Here is a 25,796-nt window from a genome sequence, read left to right on the forward strand (position 1 = left end):
CCACATGGAATCCCGTATACTCCTTGATTTTCTAACGATATTTTTGTTTTGAAGGATGGTAAAATGGTTGATATTTTTCCAAGTTAAATCCAAGTAGTGACAATAGTTATTTTCAGCATTTTAAAATCAAAATAGTTAACAAATTAAACAAACTCGACTGAGCTTAAGATTTCACATACACTTTTAAGAACTAAATGATTTGCAAAAAAGATAATTCTATTCATACACACAATGAATTTTTGAAATACCTTTTTATTACGGGTTTATAATCGGTTTCCTGCTACAACACTACCAAGAATATTAGGTAGTATTTATAGGTACTATCGGTAATATTGAAGACTGAAATATTGAATATAAAATTAACATTGGAATTTCTAGTTACTGGTCTACGGTTAGTAATACCATTATCTACGGTTATATAAATATTTAATACACGCAATTCGAAACAAATGAAAGTGTATGCATTTTTTTCAATTTTTTGTATAAATATGCAAAATCTTCAGATATTTGCATAAAATATGCAAAATATGCAATTTATATGCATTTTGCATATTGGCCCAAGTCTACTTATCATATATTATTGTCGCCATTAGCGTTTAATAATTAATCTTTAGTCAATAATATTTTCGCGTGTTTAGTCTGCTCAGATTTTTTTTTTAATTTTGTAGCTTATACGTATTATTTTGTGAAATTTTAATAGCTCCAACTTTTTAGCTCGGCCAAATTATTCATATAGTTTTAGAAGTATTTAAATATCTTCTATTCCCAAACTTCATAAAATGAGCCGCTTGTGTCAAATAAATAGTAAAGTTAACAGTTGAAGTATATCAATGATGCCGTTTTATTTCTCTGATTTACTAAATTTCCTTATATAAATTAAAGCCACTTAAATAACGAACCACATTGCTATGATATTAGGAGAAGTGTTTTTTATTAAACACGTATTCAAATTTAAACTTCCACACTGTTAATCCCTTCACTACATACCAAGCTCGTTATTATTCCACTCTGTAAAATATTTTATTATCTAAGATTTAGTATTTACAAAATACTAGACTACAGATTGGTGTCCTTGAAAAACACAATTGAAAATTTATATTTAAACCTTAATCTTTCTTAAATCGCTACTTTTTTAGATCTGATGTCTGTTGTTCCGGAAACTCTTATTTTTTGTTGTCACGAAATGAATTTTCGCAAAGCTTTTAACTTTTATTTGAATTTGACTTTAAAAGAGCTTTAAACGTAAAAATAAATTGCAAATAATGTGAAAAATGGAATTTAAATTTAATGTAAGTCGTTTAAATTATTTTATTACTAATATATGACAACTACTTCACTTGATATTTTAGCTCTAAAATAGTTAATAAAGTCTGAACAACTGGAACGATAAAAAACAGTTTTATCTATTTCATTTTATTAACATTTTTGATTTAGAATATGAGCACAATAAAAATCATGAGGAGAAAAAACGTAACGAGCAGATGAGTCGTAGATAAGAATAGGGAACACCATATTTGAGGAACACTACCGGTAAAAACTAAATGAACACAATGTGGAAACAATTGGAAAATGTATAATGCCAAACATGTATCGAATCAAACTGTAATAAAATAGCAACCAATGTATAATAATACTAAGACTACGTACTAGATCATTGGAGGTGCCAATTGTTTAACAATATATTATAGTTTTGAGTTTCTTGAACCGTACTATATTTAATAAAAAATTACTATTACTTGGGTTTGAGTTCAATGAATTACATTCAATTTGGAACTAGATTTTATTTTCCATAGAAATCAAAGTTTCGGCAGGACACCCTTGCCTTTGTCAAGATTTTAAAATGTACAAGATTAAGAACAAACAGTTATTGTAAAATATATAAAACTTACCAAAACGTAAAACGGGACACTGACTAATGAATTAACAAGTAAAAGTTGATATCTGATATCTCATGGTTTACTGTCATTACTGTATAATTATTTTTATATGGGCGTATCACTGATGTTTTCGAAAGAGGTAAAGTACAGATATGTTCTGACTTTAAGACCTTTTTATGGTATTTTATTTATTATTATTTAAATCGGATTGAAATATATTTTATTTAGGTTATGTGTATAATTTCTATTGATTCGTATATCTCCCTCTTCTTTTTGTTTTGGTCGGTTTTTAAAATTTTGATGTTTTCGAAGTCAAATTTATGCTTCTTCTCATTTTCATGTTTTGTGAGTACAGTGGCGTTGTTCTTATCATATTTTTGTGAAAACAAATTCTGGATTGAAGCAGTTGACTGGTTTGCCCGATATAGACACCTTCAAAGTTAATACATGGTATCTCGTAAACAACATGTGATTTTTTAAGTTTTGGAGTTTGTGTTTTTAGTTTATTGAAATAATTATTTAAAAGGTTGTTGCCTTTGTGGGCCACTGTTATGTTCTGTTTGGCTAAAAGAATTGTTAATAGTTCGGATAAACCTGTTAAGACTGTTAAGACCATGTTTCTTTTGTAAACCACATGGTTTTAACTGTGTTATTAATGCAATGTAAGGTGATATCCAGAAAATTTATTTTATTATTTTGTTCAATTTCTATAGTACTTTGGTTTCCTTAGGTAACTGCTAAAATTATCTTAAATTTTGTTCATTTTATTTGTTGGAATAGAACAGATACAGTCATCGATATAGCGGTGATATAATGGTACATTAAAATCTAAATGACTGATGACAGATTCTTTTAAGTCTTCCAGAACCAGTTAAGCAATGACACTAGAAATACTTGCACCCATGGCACATCCATCCATTTGTCCTTATTATATATATATATATATATATATATATATATATATATATATATATATATATATATATATATGCTGTCACTATTTTTCCATGTTTGACTCCGCATTACAACGCGGAGTCAAACCCGGAAAAATAGTGACAGCACATATAGCTCCCGCGGAAACCTCAAAACAAACATATATATATATATATATATATATATATATATATATATATATATATATATATATATATATATATATATTAGTGAAACTATAAAACAACACTTAAGATGTTAGAATTACTGTACTGTTAGGAAATCGTCTATCTCTTTCTTACGTGTCGTTTATCTTAATGCAAATTATACAAGAAGACATTTGGCAGGGACAAATAAAACATTATACTAACCTTACTTACTTAATTAGTAGACCCATTTGTACCTTTCGGTATTGGGCCGTTTAAAATACAATTCATTAAATTACAATATTTGACAGTCTTCTGAGGTGTCCTAGCTCTTAACGAACTTTCTCCATTCCTTCCTATTGGATGCCATCTGTGTTGCTTTCTGCCAAGTCTTACCCTTACTCTGTCGTATCTGCGAGATGTCACTGTTCCATTCTTTAATGGGTCTTCCTCTTCTGTTCTTCCCTATTGGTTTGGCGTCCCACACTCTTTTTACTTGTCTATTATTGTTCATCCGGGTTAGATGTCCGAACCATGCCAATTTGTTCTCCTTGATTGAGTCGAGTATCGGTTTAATTTTGAGTCTTTCTCTTATTTCTTCATTTCTGATTCTATCAGTTCTTTTTACTCCTATCGTTCTTCTGGGGTATTTTATCTTTGCTGCCTGAATTCTGCTCTGATGTCTTTTGTTTAATATCCAATTTTCTGCTCCATATGTCACAACAGGGATGAATGGCGAGAAATGGGAGAGGCCTTTATTCGACAATTCGGATATTGTTTTGTATATTGTCATCTTGGTCTTTGTTGATATTTCTTTGTTATTACGGATCCTTTATTTAGTGCTTGGAATAGTTTTCCTGTGTTTTCCATTCTGTTGTTAAGATCGTCCTCGATGTCTCCTTTGTTGTTGATTAGTTGATTACTGTTCCTAATTATTTGTATGAATTTGTCTGTATTATTTTTTGTTGGTCTATCAATACTTTTATTTGATCTTCCGTCCCTTCTTTCCTTGATATTTTTATTATCTGAGTCTTCTCTTTGTTTACGTTTAAGTTGTATTTGCTTGCCTCTAGGTTCCATTTCTCTAAGTTGTATTTCAGTTTTTCTGCAGTTTCCGCAATTAATACTATGTCGTCTGCAAATATACACATCTCAGCATTTATCATTTGCATTCTGTTCCAACCGATGCAGTATTTCTTGAATGTTTTCTTATATTCTTTCACTATCTCATCTATTACATTTATGAATAGCACTGGGCTGAGACTTCCCCCTTGTCTAACTCCTTGAGTTGTTTCAAATGGTATTATAGTAACCAATCATATTAAATAAATATTAACTCACCCGACGAATTGTTGTTGTTACCATCTAGAGAAACTTACTATATTGTGGTAAGTCGTTTATTGTTCGTTATTAATTAATTGCGATAGTAAGAGATTCTTTTTTAGTTATTTATAGAGTCTCTCCCTTTGGCAATTCACATGTTGCCGCACTATTCACTCACAAGATTCTGTTGTCATGTAGAGGCCAACCAACCTTAGCAACATTTTTGTCGAAGAGGTAAACAGTATCGTATTTTTTCATCTAAAGGACCATATGTTTTACTCCAGGTCTACGACCCTATTATCACAATTCAAGAAACCATAGTGAGTGAACATTTTATAACGATAATGCTTTTTTGTTAGGAACAGTAACTTTCAATTTTTTGTAGAGTTTATTTTGACTATTTTGAGTATGTTACTAAATTAAGTAACATATTTTGTGACGTAAATGTAAGTAAACGGAACAATAGCCAGTGATTTTCTTTTCAGATTGTAGTCAAATTCATTTGATTTTTAATGTTTTGAAAGATAAGGTTTTGATTAAAGTATTTCCGTATTGTCCATTTGTTAATGTATATAAATGACTACAATATGATTTCAAGTTTAAGATTTTTAATGACAGTATGTGTCATGGATAGATAAAAACAAAAACCCACTAAGACGAGCCCAACATAAATCAAAAAATCCGTTAACCTATCAATAGGGACATACAATAGGAAAAAGTAAATGAACTGGAAGAAGAATTAACAAACATAAAATGGGATATAATAGGCCTATCAGAAACACGACGAAAAGAAGAAAGCCGAATACAGCTAAAATCCGGTAATCTACTATATTATAAAGAAAATGAAAAGAATAGTAAATTTGGAGTAGGATTTATAATAAATAAAGCTATAAGTAAGCATGTCCAAATTATCAAAGGTATATCATATCGTGTCGCCTATGTCATATTTAAAATAAGAAGAACATCAATTAAAATTATCGAGGTATATGCCCCCACGACAGCTTATGATGACGAAGATATCGAACTATTTTATGAAGATATATCAAAGGCTATGAAAAAACAAAAAAATTATCTTACACTAGTAATTGGAGATTTCAATGCCAAACTGGGTAGAAAACTAAACAAAGAAGAAACTAAAATAGAAGATTTCGGGTATGGTCAGAGAAATGATAGAGGTGCTACTTTGATGAACTACCTAGAAGAAAAGCATCTATACGCAATGAATTCCTTTTACAAAAAGAAGCCCCAACGAAAATGGACATGAATCAGCCCTAATGTATCCACAAAAAATGAGATCTACTACATACTGTCCACGGAGCGATATATCATTAAAGATGTAACAGTTCTTAGCAGATTCACAACAGGTAGCGATCACAGGATGGTTAGAGCAAATTAGTATTGACGGTAACTATAAAATAAAAAGCAAAATAATTATAAACTGGGATCTAGTAGATAGAAACAAACTAGGGCAATATAAAGAGATATAAAAAGACCAATTAAAAGAACAATTTAACAAACAATAAACAGAATGATAAAAGAAAATAAAAGAAAAGAATAAGAAATAAAAATAGAAGAAGTAATACAGAACAACAAAAATATGAAATGCTTAAGACCGAAATTAGGTAAGTGTGAAATAAACAAAATAAAAGATGTAAACGGAGTAGAAACAAACATTAAAGATGACATCATAAATATAATCCACCATTTCTACTCAGAATTATATAAAACAAAAAAGGAACCACCAGAAGAAATTAAAAACCAACTTAAGGCTAAAATAAAAAATGTCAACTCAGAGCTACAAAGAAATAAGCCAATCAGAAATAAAGAAGGTATTGAAAGAAATAACAAACAACAAAAATCGCCTGCGAAAGATAAAAAACTGCAGAGATGCTGAAATATGGTAAAAAAGTGGTATTTAATACTCTACATTTCCTTTACAACTGGAAGGAGTCCGTTACCATTATCCTACACAAGAAACCTACACCAGTCGAAAGATCAAGCTGGTTTTAGAAAGGGATTCAGCACAAGTGACCATTTACTTAGTATGAAAATACTTATAGAACGACCAAATGAATACCACATTCCTCTATATATAGCGTTTATAGATTTCGAAGAGGCTTTCGACAGTGTCGAACATTGGACAGTGAAAAGTTCTTTGATTAACAGCAGAATTGACCACAGATATACGGAACTAATAGCCAATATATATAAAGAAGCCAAAACAACAATTAAAGTATACGAAGGAACAAAATCGATACAAATAAATAGAGGCGTGAGACAGGGTGACATAATATCACCGAAACTTTTCAATCAGGCTCTGAAAGATATTTTTAAAAGATGAGAATGGAAAGAAAAAGGTATAAAAATTTATGGACAACGCTTGAACCATCTAAGGTACGCTGATGACATCGAATTGATAACCGATAAAAAAGAAGAATTATTTGAAATGATGAAAGAACTGGACGTAGAAGCTGGAAAGATAGGCCTTAATATGAATTACAGCAAGACCAAAATCATAACACATACAGATGAAGACATCACAATGAGGACCGGACAAGATGAAATAGAACAAGGTCAGGATTATATATATCTGGTTTAACCTATAAAACTTAACAAAGGAGAACAAACAGCAGAGATAAAAAGACAAGTTGGACTGCCATGGGCGGCATTTGGCAAACTAAGCTACATTCTTAAAAACAAAAGATATCTACAGCATCTTAAGACCAAAGTATACAATCAATGCGTACTTCCTGTTCTCACTTATGGTTTCCAAAAGTGGATATTTACAAAAGCAAACATGGAAAAAATCACAAAAACCCAAAGAGCAATGGAAAGACAAATGTTGCACATAAGACTAATGGACAAAAAGAGAAACCAGTGGGTGAGACAGAAAACAAAAGTGAGGGATGTTAGACAAGAAGTTGCAAAATTGAAATGGAGATTTGCCGGACACAATATAAGACAAAAAGAAGACCGATGGAACAAATTCTTATTATAAGTTGGAGACCGTGGGAATATAAACGAAGCAGAGGAAGAATGGGAAAAGAACAGAGAAGAATGGGAAAGGATTGGGGAGACCTATGTCCAAAGATTGACCGAAGAAGGCTAATTAGATAGATAGATAGATGTGGCATGTGATGTTTTTTTATTAATGTTTTTATTAATACAAATTTTTGGGCATTACTAAACAATTGTTTATTTTTTTATTTTTGTTTTTAAAGTCATGTTTGTTTTTGAAAGTGTAATAAATATTATTTGTTTGTGACGTATTAATTTATTCGAAGATATTATATTAAAAAAATATTGTAAAGTATTTGTCTTAAATGGCTATGGTTAGATATGTTTAATTTTTACAGTTTTTTTGTCGATACTTTGCTGATATGTTTTCTAACGTGTGTTTTTAGTGTTTTTCAAATGTTTTTGAGACAAATGTTTATTTTAGTTTATTTATTCTTTAGTTCCTTCCTAAGTTTCCGGATAAACCTTATTGGCGCCCATTTTGTTTACAGTTATTTATACACTACATACACTAAATACAGCTGTATTTAGTGTGTTTCTTAATCAAACTGTGGTACTCTGTAATCTATTTATTATCTATCTTTTATCTATCCATTTTAACCTGCAATTTTTTACCATCTACATCCTTACCCATCCCAATAAAGCTCCTTGAGTTAATCAACGTGGTCTTCGTTGAGTATTGTTTAAAAAAAGATTTTTATTATCAACTTTTGTCAGCTTTTTCACGACATTATGATTTGTTTATTGTCATTGTAAAAGCCAAAAGCACGGGAAATTGTAAACGTTTAAAATCAAATGGTATGTTGGCTAAAATCATCAGTTTACGCGTGATCAAGACATTCTCTCCTTTGTATTTTTCCTTGATCATTGTACCGTCGAGGTAGACTATTGTTACGCAGCATAATGACATGTGGCAGCATAATCTATGTGTACCATCTCACCAACATTAAGGTCCTACGGCGCATGAGAAAAGAAAAAGAAGTGCTTAATTTAGTGAAACAACGTAAGCTTGAGTACCTCGGGCACGTGATGCGATACGAAGAAAAATATCGAATTCTTCAACTTGCTATGCAGGGTAAAGTGATTTTAAAGAGAGGACCGGGACGCCATCGTATCTCGTGTTTAAAAACCCTCCGACAATGGTTTGGGATGACATCCGCGGAGCTGTTTCGCAGAGCAGTCAACAAACCATGATAGCCTTAATGATCGCCAATATCCGGACTGGATAAGGCACTAAAGAAGAAGAAACATAATGACAACTAATCTTACTTTTAATTGTAAATTGTTAGGTAGAAGTCCAGGAAATTCCAATGAATTCAAAATCTCTATAGAATAGTTGACTACGTCATTCTGATTTATAACTGTGTCAACTGATTTGAATAAAAACAACTTTCCTGGAAAAGTAGTATATTTAACCGAATATACATATAAAATTTTATAAAAATATTTCAAGCCGTTTTGAAGAAGTGCATCAACTAACTCTGTGACACTGATAAATCTGTTACACTAATTTCGATATTAAAAAATAGGGGTTGATGGTAGAATGGTGAAAATTATTGATTTCATGTACTGTTTATGTCATATCATAAAAAAAAATAAAAAAAATTGTCCAAAAAATAAAAAAAATTTTTGGAATGTGAATGTTCATCTAGTTCTATTTTACATTCCACATCGAACCATTCTTTGTATTCATCTTTTCTATTTCTATTACTGGGTTGCGCGTCTTTGGTACTTTTATTTGTATCCATGTTTGTTCAATATTTCTGTTTTCTGCACTATTATCTAATTCTCTAGTGACTATTCTTTTATATTTACTTGTTTTTCTTCTGACAGTAGTCTAGCAGGTTTAGTTTTCTTAGTCGAATGTAGTAGTAAGACAGTAAATAAAAAGTTGTTTATTGTGAATTATAGGTCCGTAAGTGTCAATTATGGACTATGACTATGGACTATGTTAATTAAATTTAATCAAATCGGTCAATGGACAATTTTTAATCAAATAATAAATAATTTCTTTTATACATGTCTAATTTTTTGCTAAATATCCTATATACTATATATATATATATATATATATATATATATATATATATATATATATATATACAATTTTAAATATATATATAAATATATATATATATATATATATATATATATATATATATGTATATATATATATATATGTATATATATATATACATATATATATATATATATATATATATATATATATATATATATATATATATATATGTATATATATATATATATATATTATGTATGTATTGCCTTTGAAAGCTTATACGATAAATAGTTTAACTAATCTTCTCCGAACAACCTCCAACTACAATAATGAAAAACCACCTGACACAGAACTCTCCAATTCGGTTCCGTCAATAAAAAAGTTGTCGAACGAGGCGCTTGTGCTTGTCCCAAAAAAACGATCTGCAATATAAACTTCGTGACTTTGGGAAGTTGTGGAAGTTTTCTATTTTGATGTAAAATTCTAATCGACAGGTAAATATTGAAATTGTTTGTATGGTTATTATTTGTTTGGAAACAGAAAATGGGAACTAGTGAAAATGTATAAAAATATTTTAAATGAAAATCCGAAGACTTTTGAGGTTGCACCTAATAAAGGATAAAAAATCATTCGCTATAATTGTATAAATGTAATTAAAATAAGCACAACTTTGCTGAATACTTTGCATAATTTATAAATCGTATCCTTGCTGTTTGTCTATGATAAAAATTTGTTATTCTTGTTTGGTTTTAGCTATTAATGTCTATGTGCATATATATATATATATATATATATATATATATATATATATATATATATATATATATATATATATATATATATATATATATATAATATATGTAGACTTTTGTCTTCACACGTTCTAGATGTTAAATAACTTCTTCAGAACCACAGAGCCTAGATTGTACAATCGTAAATTAATAGTAGTAGATAAACGAGTGTAAAATTATAAAGGTTTCATATTGCAACCTCAAAGATCTTTGTGTGTATCCTGCATTTATATTTGTGACTTTCGGATCAAGTTTGGACTCCAATGATCCATTTTCTTTTTGTTATCTGTTCTTGTCTTATGGCTATGAGCCTCTTTTGGGTCGATTCCCTAATTAAAGAGTTACTTAAAATTTTCTTCCACTATTGTTGTTCAGCTATTTTCCTGTGATATTTTAATAATATTAACTATTTTTAATAGGAATTAACCACAATTTTAGTTAAAAAATACGTTTATTTTGACGTTTCGGATTCCTCTTAGGAAATTGTTCCCAAAATACAAATGAAACAAATTATTTTGTTTTGTTGCTTTGTAATGCAAACACCTTATTATATTTATTATATATTTAATTTGATCTGCCCCATTCATATACTATATTACATATACATTACATTTACATTACATTTATATATTATACATTTTAAAGTAGACGGCTTTAAAAGGATATTGTCAACATTTTTGTGATGCAATCCTTGCACGGCTTATCGAAGAATAGTTCATTCGATTACAAAAAATTAATTTTAAATTGAGAATACCCATTAGAAAGTTCATAGAATGTTATTTGTCGTTTTTTTTTAATTTCTATTTATTTGTGTTCTGCAATAATATACCAATAAATAATTTGTGAAATTATTTCGCAAGTAACATGCAAGAAGTTGTTCCATGACAATTTCCTTTTATATTTTAATTTTAACAAAAATTATTTGTAAAGTTGAAAGATCAATGAGAGTGTTTAGTCTTTGATTTCGTACTGACCTTATCAGGTTCTTTGCAAGATTATTAGGATGACTTTCAAGCCGCAGAGCATATGTTGGGAGCAATCTGTGATGTCACCTTTAATAGTTTTGAGTTTAAGGTCATGCATAATGAACTGATTAGGTACATAACATGATGCATTTGTAATGACTAATGATGCGTAGGACTTTTGATTAAAATCTCTCCAAGATATCTACATTAGAGCTGAACGCTGATCCTCACAGCTGGATTCCATAACTCTACACTAGATTTATGACTGATTAATAAACTAATACCTTGTTATGTGGGGGTAGTTGTGATTTTTTACTTTGCAATCAATGTAACCAGTAACAGTTAACCAGTAAAGTCTACTTAGCTTTAAGCCCAGTTGTTTTCTTTTCATCAATATATGCTTTTTCCATATTAAACCTCTGTCGAGATACATACTTGCCTCTTTTTCTATTGGTAAATGTTATATACATTGACTTGCTCTCGTTTACTTTTATGCTCCACTGAGTCAGACAAATTTGTATTTTGTTTAGGATGGCTTGTAGTCTGGAAAGCAACGTTGGTGTTTGAGAGTAAAGCTAAAATTGCTTATTGTAATCTGCGTATTGCTGTGATGCTATCGCGCTCGTAGATAGATCGGCTGTAAATAACAGGAGGAGAAGAAGTCACAGAACACTACCCTATGGAACCCCTCTTTTGATTGGATTTACACTTGTGTACTAATCATAAAAAGTTATTTAGAAATGCCGTTCATGGGGATAGGACTTAGGATACGGAGATAGTTGTTTGTAATATTTACTATTGTGCCAAAAACTATCAAAGACTTAAGAAATATCCAAAAAGGCTGCTGAACAGTATTTCTTTTTTTTTGAGCTTTATAAATAAAATTACAGACTCTGTTTATTTGCTCAATGGTGTCATATTATTGTCTAAATCCAAACTGGTGGTTAGGTATTAGTTATATATATATATATATATATATATATATATATATATATATATATATATATATATATATATATATATATATATATATATATATATATATATATATATATATATAATTTAGCTCTCCAGGCCTAGAAGGCCCATGGCTTGGGTTACTATTTTTTTCCATTCTTTTCTGCTTGTTGCTTTATTTTTCCAGTTTGGTATTTTAAGTTTTTCTATGTCTTTTTCAACATCCTTCTTCCACCTGGTTTTCGGTCTGCCTTTCTTCCTTTTCCCTCCTATTCCTCCCATTAGCATTCTTTTTGGCAATCTCGTGTTTTCCATCCTTTGGATGTGTCCCAACCATCTCAGTCTTTGTGACTTTATGATCCCTACGATATTCGGCTCTCCATACATCTCCTCTAATTCTATATTTGGTCTTTTTATCCATATACCATTCCATAATTTACCTCCAAATATTTTCCTGAGGACTTTTCTTTCCCAGACTTGCAGCAAGACTTGCTCGGATTTGTTCATTGTCCATGTTTCACTGGCATATAATACAATAGGTCTTATTACTGTCTTATATATTCTTATCTTAGCCCTTCTAGATATGTTTTTGCTTCTTAATAAATTGTTTAGTGCAAAAATACAACGGTTAACGGCCATAATTCTCGCTTGGATTTCTTCCTTCATATTTGGTCTTCTCGTGAATGTTGCTCCTAAATACTGGAATATTTCTACTTCTTCAAATTTATATGTTTTTTCATCTGTTATTACTGTCAGATATTGTTCTTGTATGTAATCTCTTTCTGTCCATTCCATATATTTGGTCTTTTCTTCATTTATGTACATCCCTTTCTTTCTCGCTTTCATTTCTAATCTTTTTATTATTTCTTTTAATTCTTGCTTACTTCTGGCTATCAGTACAATGTCGTCAGCGAATGCTAAGCATTGGTGTTTTCTTTGATATATAAGTCCTGACCTGTTGATTCCAGCTTCTCTGATGGTAACTTCGAGGACGATACTGAACAACAGCGATGACAGTGGGTCTCCTTGTCGCACCCCATCACTGACCTCAAACTTATCTGTTTCTTGGCAATTTATTTTAACCCTATTCTCTGTTTTTCGGAGTGTCACTTTTACCATTCTTATCAGTTTTTCACTAATTCCCATTTCACGTAGTGCTTTGTATATTTCTTTGCGCTTTATCCTGTCGAACGCTTGTTTAAAGTCGATGAATAGGGCCATTGTAGGTTTCCCATATTCGTAGCTTTCTGCTTGTATTTCGCGCAGTAGGAAAATTTGATCCACTGTGCTGCGCTCTTTTCTGAATCCACATTGATATTCCCCTATGTCATTATCTATATTTTGAGATAGCTTATCTTTTACATATACTGCAAGTATTTTATATGCAACATTTAGTAGGGCTATTCCCCTGTAATTGTGGCATAAACTTTTGTCGCCTTTTTTGTGAAAAGGGCACAGTGTCGCTTCGGTCCATTCCTTCGGTAATTTTTCTTGTTCCCATATGTCTTTTAGCAACTTTTCCAAATGCTTAATTAGTACTGGTCCTCCATATTTAAACATTTCAGCTGTTACTTTATCTCTTCCTGGGCTCTTATTATTCTTTAGCTTCTCTATTATTTCTTTTATTTCTTTTTCGTTAGGCGGTCTTTCCTCCATTCGTTCTTGATCGACATTTTCCTTCACTTCTTCCTCTTCATATTCTGTTGTGGGAATTTCATTTAAAAGTTCTTCAAAGTATTCTTTCCATCTGCTCAATATTTCTTCGTCACTTACTAAATTTCTTCTATTTTTGTTTTTGTAGTGTACAGGTTTTCCTTGGTACTCCTTTTTCTCATTTTTCACCCCTTTATATAAGTTTCTAATTTCTCTATTTTTATAGCTCTGTTCTATACATTTTAATTTATCTTCATTGTATTTTCTTTTCTTAGATCTTATTATTCTTTTGGTTCTTTTCCTTTGTTCATTGTATTTTCTCTCTATCTCTGTTGTTTTTTTTTGCAACATTTTCATTCTTAATTTATTTCGTTCATCTAGTTCCATTTTACATTCATCGTCGAACCATTCTTTGTATTCGTGTTTTATATTTCTATTACTGGCTTGAGCTGCTTTGGTCATACATACTTTTATTTGCATCCATGTTTGTTCAATATCCCCACTTTCTGCAATATTATCTAATCCTCTACTGACTATTCTTTCATATTTATTTTGTTCCTCTTCTGTCAGTAGTCTCACAGGTTTAGTTGCTTTATACTTTTTCTTCCGCTGGTTTCTAAGCACTGGAATAAGTTGTTTCATTTGTATTCCAACTATAAAGTGATCTGAATCTGCATCTGGACCTCTGTATGTTCTTATGTTCTTGATACATTTTTGCATATCTTTTTCGACAAGCACATGATCAATTTGGTTTATGGTTTTCCCATCCGGTGATCTCCACGTTCCTTGGTGTATTCTTTTGTGTTGGAAGTATGTGCTCATAATGATCATATTTCTTTCTTTCGCGAAATCAATTAGGAAGTGACCATTTTCGTTCGTTGTTTCATGCAAGCTGTATTTTCCTATGGTGGGTACATATATTTCTTCTTTTCCTATTTTTGCTTTACTATCACCTAGCACTATTTTTACATCGTATTTGGGGATATTTTCGAATACTGTATCTATTTGATTATAAAAGTCTTCTTTTATTTCTATACTTTTGTCTTCAGTCGGTGCATGTATATTTATAAATGTTGTTTTTTGGTATTTTCCTCTTATTCTTAATACACATATTCTCTCTGAAATTGGTTTGAAGTCAACGATTAGATCTTTCAGCTTTTTATTTACCACAAAGCCTGTGCCTAACATTCTATTTTCTCCCCCGCTATTGAAAAATAAATAGTCGTTTATTTTCATTGAGTTTTGCCCTAATTGTTTTGTTTCTTGTAGTGCTACTATTTCGAACTTGTATTTTTTGCATTCGTCGATTATGTGTTTTAGTTTTCCTTCCTCGTACGTTCCTCTTACATTCCATGTCCCTACTAATATGCATTCGTTTATTACTTTGTTTCCAGTAATGATCTCTACATTTTGTTCATCTCTTGTACCTTTATCTTGCCAAGTCGTCTTCGTTATTTTAGCCTGTTTAAATTTTGCTGTTAGTTTTTTGGTTTTACATTTTTATCTTTTACTAATTGTCGTTGGCTGTTATTCCATTTCCATATTTCTCCATCTATGATTAGCTTCAGGAATCCTATTTTTACATTTTTTCCATTATATCTCTCTGCCATAGCCTTACTTCTAATTACTTTCTGGATAATTCTTTCCTCCTTTGACATATCATCATTTATGTAGATTCGCTCGTCTGTTTTGTTTTTTAGTTTATTTTTATTTTTCATTACTTCAGTTTTGTTCTTCACGCTGTTAAGTTCTACTAAGGTAGTATTTTCTCCTATTTTTCTCGCTCCATTTACATCTACTGACACATGTAGTTCTTTTTCTAGAAAGTTCTCTACGGCCTCTCGCAATAGTTTTTGATCATTTGTGTCAATGTTTAGTCCTTGTATTACTACATTTTTCCTCTTTTTTTCTCTCTTCAGTTTCTCTATTTTTTCGTTTGCTGCGGTAATTTTTTTCTCTAATTGGCCTATTTGTTTAATAGCTTTTTCGTTTGTTTCTAGCATCTTTCTTATTTCATCCTTGTAGTCGCTTTGTTGATCTTTTAGTTCTGTAATTTCCCTCTTTAGTTGCGTAATTTCGTCTCGTAATCTATATTGTTCTTTTTTTATGTCTTTTACATCCATTGCTAATTCTTTCATCATTTTCATCATTTGGTCGATTCCACTTGTGTTTTCTTCTTCTCTTTTTTGTGGGGTTCTCGGTGTTTTTTTTTGATCTGAAGTAATATTTATCATCTTCTCTCCTCCTTTTTCCTTCATCAGTTAACTCCTCATCTGAATTCATTGTTCTTTATTTATAGTAATTTTCTGTGCTAGGGTTATTAGTCACTGCGTCACGGGTGCAGTTGTGCAAAAACTCTACTCAATTCAAATTTCCGCCCACACCCGCGCTGGCTGCTTCCAATACTCTAACACTTTTATTCCTAAAACTCAGAAGCCGGCCCTGACTATATGTTTCTATTGTTTGTATCAAAGCTACTATTATTACTATTAAAACTAAAATTCTGCTTACTTACGATATCCTGTTGTATTGTTTGCTTAATTATCTGGCTAATGATCTTAAAAACCAACCGATAAATATTTCTTATCTTTTTGTCACTTTACCGAAATCTAATTTATTTATCAATGCTACTTTCACTATTTTAATTAAATTACGTTTTTTTTCTTCAATGTAGACGAATCGAAAGTTCTTTTTTATAAACACTTATTATCTATATTTTACTTTAATCACTTGTATTTATTATTTGACTTCCGACACCGTGAAAAGGTCCGATATGCGAATTTATTTTCGTCGATGTCGTTGTCTGCAGGTGTGTTCGCTTTGGCTGCTAAACCCAAACTCCGGTATTAGTTTTTATTCCGAAATAATTGGTTGTAATGTAACCTAGTCAACAGTAGTTTTGCAAAAACCTTTGGTATCATAGGCACTAAGCTAATAAATCTATATTATTTAATGTCTTTGGTAGGTTAACCTGCCTTGGGAATAGCAATAATTTATGCCATCTGTGTCTTAGGAATTGCAATAATTTGTGCCATTAGTGTCTAGTACAGAATTTGTTTTTTTACGAGTTCTTTGAGGATTTTGGCGGTAATCAGGTTTTATCCAGGACACTTTTTACGGTTAAAGTCTGATTTTTTTTTTAGGTGAACTTGTTTGGTTGTGAATTTTTACAATACTATTATTTTTATGATTATTTAGAACAAAAAATTAATTGTTCGGTAGACTGGTTCAATTCAGTTTTATTCTAGAGCGCTTATCTTATTTGCCACGTTTACTTTAATCTTTGATTCCATTAGGCTGATATTATTGTTTTAGTTTCCGGCGGTCTGGTTAATGTTTACTGACAAGCTACCTTATGTATTATTTTAGTAAATTTTTCAACAGCTTTATCTATACCGTAACTATAATACGATAGTGGTTATCTGAAAACTCAAAATAAGATTTTACTGTTCGAGGTTCGGATGGAATTTCCTTAGTTACAAAAAAATCGACCAAGTCTGAAGTTCTGTTCCTCAAGAAATCTATTGCCTAAGATCTAAGATTTTACTGTTCGAAGTTCGGATGAAACTTCCTTAGTTACAAAAAAATCGACCAAGTCTGAAGTTCTGTTCCTCAAGAAATCTATTGCCGAGTGTGTTAAAAAACCAGGAAAAAACTTTTGATAGTATCTCGAAAGTATTTGGTCGTACATTTATTTTTCCCTCAATACTAATATCAGACTCTAATTTTATATGTTTGTGACCTTAAAACCAAAATGATCGAGATGTTGTTAACTTACTATTAGTAGCATTTTTCTTTTTATAATTTTTTTCTTTCATTATTGGTAACCAGATATACTATACTATACTGGTACTATATTTTAACGATTAACTTGCGATGTAAATTTGAGTTTTGAGGCAGGAAGCCTCAGTCTTCAACTTTTCTCTTTTTAGTACCTCCTTTATTTTTAGTACAGTAGTAGTCACAATCATACAACAGTCGCTTTACGTAGTTCCATGTTCGTTTTCTCATGCGTGTTTACTTAAATCTGAACTACCTATTCTAATATTTAATGGTCTTAATCTTCTACCAATAAAAGTTTTTGCGTTTACAAGGTAATGTAAATAAAATCCTTTGTTTTTATTGTATGTTTGTTGCTTTAAATGTTTTTAAATATTGAATTTATTTCATATTCTCTAACGTTTTTCTGATAATAGTTTTATGTATGGTATTCTTAAATCTTCTGCTATCGTGTTTTGTAAATGTTAATGCATAAAAAATATTTTTAACATTAAAAACAATAACAACAATAAGCAGTTTGAATTTGTCTTTCAGTTCGAACAGACGATAAAACCACATTAAGCAGAGATAAGTTTTTGCGGTAATTAAAAATCGATATTTATATTTAAATTTAAAGTTTGTGTAAATATATCGGTTTAATACTTGGAATTTTAGTGTAAATAAGTGATTTACCTCCCCTAATGGGGGAGGAAAATAACATTAAGACGCAAATGTGCGAAGTAAGTGTTGCGACAAGTTCCCCAGATATGGATATGGATAAGGATATTGAAATTGGTGCGGATTCCGGCAAAACAAGGGAAGTTAAACTGTATAATATTTCCTCTAATAATTATGATTTTCATACCTGTTGCGTTTATATAGAGAAATTAAATAATCAGAACATCTCTCGTTTACATCCAATGGTGGTGGGGGAAATTTTGTATCAAAAACTTAAAATCAAAAACCTAAAGGAAATTAAATCTATAGGAAAAAATAGAGTTAAAGTCATTTTAAAATCTATTTTGGATGCAAATCATCTAGTAACTCATAATAAGTTAAAAGATGAAAATTTAAAAGCCTATATCCCTAACCATCTTTTGGAAATCAAGGGAATAATTCACGATGTAGATACGAGGTATGATACTGATTATTTAAAAAAACATATAGACTCTTCCGTTAAAATTACCGACATTAAAAGAATGCATAGAAAGGTAGATAAAGAAGGTAAAACAGAATACGTCCCCAGACGAAATATTATAGTTACATTTGAAGGAAATGTTTTGCCAACTCATGTCGTAGTTAATTTTGTGTATTTACCGGTAGAAAGATTTGTAGGCAGGGTAATACAGTGCTACAAGTGTTTGAAATTTGGTCACATTTCTAAGCAATGCAAGGGTACACAAGAATTTTGTATACGATGTGCAGAAATTAAAAATGATAGTCACATTATGCGACACTAAAAAAACTTTTTGTATACATTGTAAAAGTAAAGATCATATTTCGATCTCCAAAAGTTGTCCCGTTTATGAGGAACAAAAAAAAATTAAAAACATTATGTTAGATCAAAAAATCTCCTTTCTAGAAGCAAAAAGATTTAAAGAATCATCTTTTTCCGAATTTGTTAGTAACAATAAATTTTCGATATTGTCAAATCTTGAAGAAAATTTTCCAAAACTATCTAACGTATCTGATGACATTATGTCATCTCATCCTACCATTCCAAGATCGTATATGAAAAGATCAACAAACTTTACTCATCCTGGACCTAGTAGGATTAATACTGAACATAATGCACTTAAAAAAAGGAAAGTTTCTACTCCTGTTTCACAATCCCCTACAGATTTCTCCACCTTTCCTTTTAGATTTGGCCCGTTACAGCCTCTACCACCTAATCCCAATAAACCTAATAGTTCAATAGATGGTGAAAAAAACAAGATGGTTATTTCGTTAGTCAAATTTTTTTCTGAATTTATAAAAAATGTAAAATCATTTGAGGATGCAGAAACACTGGATAATAATTTGTTAGCTAAGAGTTTGCATACTGTTCTCGAGGATATTTTTAAAGGTACTTAAATTTATGGCTTTAAAGACTAAACTTAAAATTATGCAATGGAACGCTAGATCAGCTGTTGCAAATAAAAACAGACTACTCAATTTCCTTATTAAAGAAGATGTTGATATTGCTCTTTTAAGTGAAACCTGGTTCAAAAATAATGTTGTATATAATTTTAAAGGTTATAATATTGTTCGTCAAGATCGTGCAGACGGTTTTGCTGGTGTCGCTGTTTTGGTAAAAACGGGTATCCGTTTTGAAATATTAAAACTAAATAAAAACTTCAATAAAGAGCTGCTTGCCTGTGGTATTAAAGTTAATTACGATAATACTCACTTGAGTTTTCTCTCTGTATATAGATGTCCAAAAACCAAAACCAGAATAGAAGATTGGACAAACTTATTTTCCCAAGTGAAGCACCCTTGCATTATTGGGCGTGATATGAATGCCCACAATGCGCTCTGGGGATCATCAAAAAATGATAATATTGGCGATCAAATTGTAGAGACCCTACAGGATCTTGATTTCATTGTGATGAATAACGGTCAACCTACCTGTCAAGGAAATCCAGGACATTCAGATTCTATGATTGATATTACGGTTTGTTCCCCTTCCATTTTTGCTAAGACATTTTGGACTGTAGATTCTGATACACTTGGATCAAATCACTATGTTGTAAAAATAGAATTCGAATACCCAAGAGCTGTTAATGAGACCATATATCCCAAAAGTAAATGGAGTACTAAGAAAGCTAATTGGGATATGTACGCTGAAATAATCGAGAATACTTTAAATGAAAGTGGACCTATATCCCCAAATGTCGAAGAAAAATATAATCTTTTATTAGACTGTATTAATAAAGCTTCCACACAATCTATTAGCCAATATAAACCCTTTAAGTGTAAGAAACGGACTCCTTCACCATGATGGGATGCAGAATGTGATCTAATTGTTGCAGAAAGAAAAAATGCATTAATAAAATACAAGCAAGATCCATCAGTTGAAAATTTTAATAAATGTAAACAAGCTAGTGCACACGCTAAGAAATTATTGAAATCGAAAGCCAAACAAAGCTGGGTTGATTGGTGCTCAAAATTAAATAAACAAACGTCGCCTACTTCGATTTGGAATCAAGCGAAAAGGATGAACAGGAAAAGGAGATTCGTGGATAGCAGAGTTTTTCGACAAAATTGCACCACCATATGTGAACAATCACGAAGATTTAATGTTATTCAATCCGAATTATAGTCATTTTCTCTTAAAACCGTTTACTATGCTAGAATTGGACTGTGCCCTTAGTGACCGTCCTAACACTTCTCCTGGTTATGATGAAATCAAATATATTATGCTATTTAATTTACCAAATAATGCAAAAGAGTTACTTCTAAATATTTTTAATCAGATAATTAGAGAAGGTGCTAACTTTTCGGCCTTCAAACATATTATTGTCGTTCCTATTCCCAAACCTGGGAAAAATCTAAAATTAGTTCAAGCTTACAGACCCATATCTTTATTATCTTGTGTACAAAAATCTCTAGAGAGAATACTTAAGGCTAGGCTAGAATGGTGGTTACTAGAACAGAACCTTCTACCCAACGAACAATACGGATTCAGGAAAGGTTTTAGTACTTTGGATGCATTGGCTTCCCTAGTTGTAGACATTCAAAACAATTATTCCCGGAACAATTACTTACCGGCATTATTTCTTGATATAGAAGGTGCTTATGACTCTGTGTGTCTAACAGCACTCAAAGAAAAAATGACAAGAATATTTCAAATTCCAGCTCAATTTGCTGATAGTATTGTTAATATTTATTCAAACAGATTAGTTTATTTAAGAAAAGAACAAATGCTCATAGGCCCCAGAATCGTAAACAAAGGATTACCTCAGGGTTCTGTATTGAGTCCTATCCTGTTTAATTTGTACGTAGCGGATTTGTACAATATTAAAATAAATAACATAAAATTCAACCTCATACAATACGCAGATGATTTCTGCATTTACACAGAACACAAAGAATATAAACAAGCAATCAAAAACTTGGATAGTATCTATCAACTACTTCAAAAATGGCTTGATAAAAACAATTTTGAATTATCTTGTAATAAATCACAGGTTTGCATTTTTACCAGACATTATAAACCTAATGATCAAATAATTAAATTAGGAAAACATCAATATCCACTAAAAAATAAGGTCAAATATTTAGGGATGACACTTGACAAACATTTGACTTGGACGGATCACATTGAGGATATGTTAAACAAATGCACCAAGGAAATAAATTTCCTTAAATCGATTAATAAAACGTGGTGGGGTGCTGATGTAGACGTAAATTTATTATTCTACAAAGCGTATATTCGCTCTATTTTGGATTACGGAAGCATATTTTATGGATCAGCCAGTAATGTATTGCTAAATAAAATTAACGTAATGCACAATTCAGCTCTACGTACATGTTTAGGTGCTATGAAGTCCACACCAATTCAACCCTTGTATTTGGAAGCCTTGGAACCACCTTTAAATATCAGACGAAACTTCCTGACCGAAAAATTTCTGGTAAAGACATATATAAAAAATCAATCGTTATACACAAAGCTCATCACTCTGAATTGCTATGATTTGTCTACTAAATACTGGGAAAAAAAGAAATCGCCTTTAGTCTGCGAAGCTCTGCAACATAATATGGAAGCATTAAAAGAGATAGATAAAGCTACGTATACACTTCAAAACATCTCATATGCAACATATCATGGTTCAAATGCAGATATCATGGTACCAAAATATAGTGACAGTATACACATAAATAGAAAGATTATTCACTCAATATTATCAGAATTCGAAAACTCCGTTGTTATATATAGCGATGCCTCCAAATCATCAAACGGCACTGGATGCGCTTTTTTTATTCCATTGGAACGAATAGAACGCACATTTAAGTTGAACTCCCAGATCTCTATTTTTACAGCAGAAGCTCTTGCAATATATGAGGCCTTACTTTATGCAACAGAAAGTAACTCGGACCATATAGTGATATTATCAGATTCTTTATCAGTTTTGACCTCTATTGGAAAACCGGGATTGCCAAATACGTACAGTTGCCCTTATATTTACAAAATTAAGGATATCAAACAAAAATTAGTAACAAGGGGCAAAAATGTACTTTTTGTTTGGATTAAAGCACATATAGGTTTGGAAAATAACGAACATGTAGACCAATTAGCAAGAGAAAGTATTATGTCTGGTAGAGAAACTTCGTATAAAATCACGGCTTGCGACTTTCTGGCTTCCTTAAAATTAAGATTATACCAAAGGTGGGATAATATATGGAAGGAATATTCCATTGTTAGCCCAAATAGATACACTTCTCTTCAAACAGATATTCCTAAAACTCCTTGGTATAAGTTTTTTAATGTACCTAGAAAATATGTTACCACGATCATAAGACTGAGATTTGGGCATGCTTGTTACCCCAAACATTTATTTAAACTTAAGGTTTTAGATAATGGTCAATGTGAATTTTGTACAGAAGAAGGAAACCTAGATCATATATTTTTCAGTTGCCACAGAAATACTATAATTTCATCCAGAATAATAAATAATTTACATAAACACAATATATTAGATCCTTGGAACCTTCAGTACCTATTATCATTAGACACGAGAGCAGTATATGATTTATTAGTTATGTTTTTAAAAGATAGTATCATAACCATGTAAATAATTATACATTAGTCAATAACGTAACCTTTGTCTTTAACCCAATTGTTTAAATTCCTTTCTTACCGTGGCCTAGTGTTGTATGTTAAAAAAAAATGCCTTGATGGGCCCCTAGGCGAGAAGAGAGTGATCCTGTTTACCTGTTTACTGTTTTGTATATTTATTTTAATATAAACTCAGACAATCTTTTTTCTACCATGTTGAGTCTGGCTGAATGACTAAAAGTCTATGCCAAAAAAAAAAACAACAATAAGCAGGAAAGAAGAAAATATTGTATTTATTACTTAATAAATACACTTCCCTTTCCTCTTTCTTCACTTATGCTCTATCGCTAGACCCCATACGGTTCTTGCTAAGTATATCGCGGTTGTCCTTACCACGCTTTAGTATTTTTGTTTAATCTTCGAGAGTATGGCCTGTAATTAAACCCAGTTTCAGATGACTAAGACAGGATGCTAATACAAACTGGGTATGACCTAATACTCAGAGTTGACACACTCTTGACCTGTACTCGGTTGTGCTCTCCCTACATAGTATTAACCACAATGATTGTGTATGAGGTGCCACTCTTTGACGATAAGGTCTCATTACTCTCATTGCTCGAAAAGAACGTAGATAAAAATCTTAATACATTTTCAAGCGTGGACGAGTTAAAAATAGTAAAAAGAATTTTTTAATTTCATTAACCTAAGCTTTTTTCTTTACAGTTTTGCCCATCCTTTGATACGATTAAGACTGGAAAAGCTCATGGGCACTAACATCTGTAGCCTGACCGATAGGGAGTATATGACTAGGCTACAAATACGCATACTCGAAGACTATGCTGACAAAATGGATAAACGGATTAAAACCAGGGAGGTAAGAATTTTTTTCTTAAAGTTTTGTACAAAGTGTTCCTTATATTAGAAAATTATGTTTCGGCTTTGCAATATGAATAGTGACTTTTTACTTTTTTAAAAATCTGTAAACATTCTTGTTATCCTTTCTATGCATCTTTTTAGTAAAAATATTTACTATACATATTTTTGTTGTTGTTTTGTTTGTATATTCGTAACCTTCTACTATCTACTTCATTATTTCTTCAGATTCTTTAAGAACTGCGTTGTTGTCGTAAGGATCCGTATATTTTTTTTTGTCTCCTTTTCTTTACCATGTGCTCACTTACTGTAGGCATTCCTGGATCCTGTTAATGATAGCTACATTATTGATTCTGATTTTTATTGATTTGGCATCTATACCAAAGGCCGGTTCAATTGATTTATCATATAAGTAATTTAAAAACTGATGCGAAATGCAGCGTGACACACAATGGGATCAACAGTGACGAATTCAACGTACTTACTGGAGTTAGACAGGGATGCGTACTTTCTCCGGTTCTTTTTAACATAGCTATAGACTATGTTCTCTCCAAACTAGACTCCGACACAAGAGGGATACAATGGACGTTAACCACACGCCTAAGCGATCTAGAATACGCGGACGATATCTGTCTATTAGGTCAAAGGTTCCAAGATCTGGCTTACCAATTGGAAACACTTTCCACTGAAGCCAATAAAATAGGTTTGAAAATCAATATTAGTAAAACCAAGTCCATGAGAATTAATGCAAGGAACAACAGGCTATTTACTATCGACAATATGCAGATTGAAAATGTGGAAAACTTTACGTATCTTGGAAGTGTCATAACAGAAAACGGAGGTACAGAAGACGATATTCGTATGAGGATACGAAAAGCTCAACAAGCTTTCAGCACGCTCAACCCTGTTTGGAGATCTGGCGAGTATACTACAAGGACAAAGATCCGAATATTCCGATCAAATGTCATGTCTGTTCTACTCTACGGATGTGAAACCTGGAAAGTGACAAACACCCTTACAGACAAACTGCAGGTCTTTGTTAACAAATGTCTACGAAGAATTGTTCGTATATTCTGGTCTAACACCATCAGAAACGACGATCTGCTACACCTGACTGAACAAAAGAGGGTACAAAATGAAATTAAGTCCAGAAAGTGGGGTTGTATCGGTCACACACTCCGCAAAAATAGTTGCAGTATCGCAAAGACTGCCCTAGAGTGGAATCCCCAAAAGAAAAGAAAAAAAAGAGGTCGCCCAGTACAAACTTGGAGAAGATCCATCATGGACGAGATAAGAGGCCAAGGAAAGTCTTGGAATGAGGTGAAGGCCTTAGCGCAAAATAGAACCCGATGGCGCGTTTTCACTGAAGCTCTATGCTCCACTTGGGAGTTCAAGAACCTTATATATATATATATATATATATATATATATATATATATATATATATATATATATATATATATATATATATATATATAATTTAAAAACTAGCATGAATAGTATGTTTGAGAGTAAGCCTTTCTAATTCACTTTTACACTTAAGTCTTATAACGAAAGTTTTGGTTGACTTGATTTTTAAATCGTTTCAACCCTATGGTAGCTTAAAATATAGTAGGTCCATAAAACTTACTCCAAAGTATATCTAAATTATGGATGTTGGCACTCAGGTGGCCTGCAAGTATTAGTAGTTCAATAAAGGCATATAGCTCTGTAGAGACGCAAT

General features: G+C 31.5%; 1 protein-coding gene across 2 annotated transcripts in view; it reads left to right on the forward strand.

The window, feature by feature from the left end:
- LOC140448484 (uncharacterized) overlaps positions 1-25,796 on the forward strand; it is a 230,816-nt gene that overhangs the window by 186,869 nt on the left and 18,151 nt on the right. For both annotated transcript variants that reach the window (XM_072541570.1, XM_072541569.1), the window contains exon 2: positions 23,924-24,074. In XM_072541570.1, coding sequence (XP_072397671.1) covers positions 23,924-24,074 — 151 coding nt within the window. The remainder of the gene's footprint in view (positions 1-23,923; positions 24,075-25,796) is intronic.

The sequence above is a fragment of the Diabrotica undecimpunctata genome, chromosome 8, assembly GCF_040954645.1.
Source record: "Diabrotica undecimpunctata isolate CICGRU chromosome 8, icDiaUnde3, whole genome shotgun sequence".
NCBI classification, from domain to species: Eukaryota; Metazoa; Arthropoda; class Insecta; order Coleoptera; family Chrysomelidae; genus Diabrotica; species Diabrotica undecimpunctata.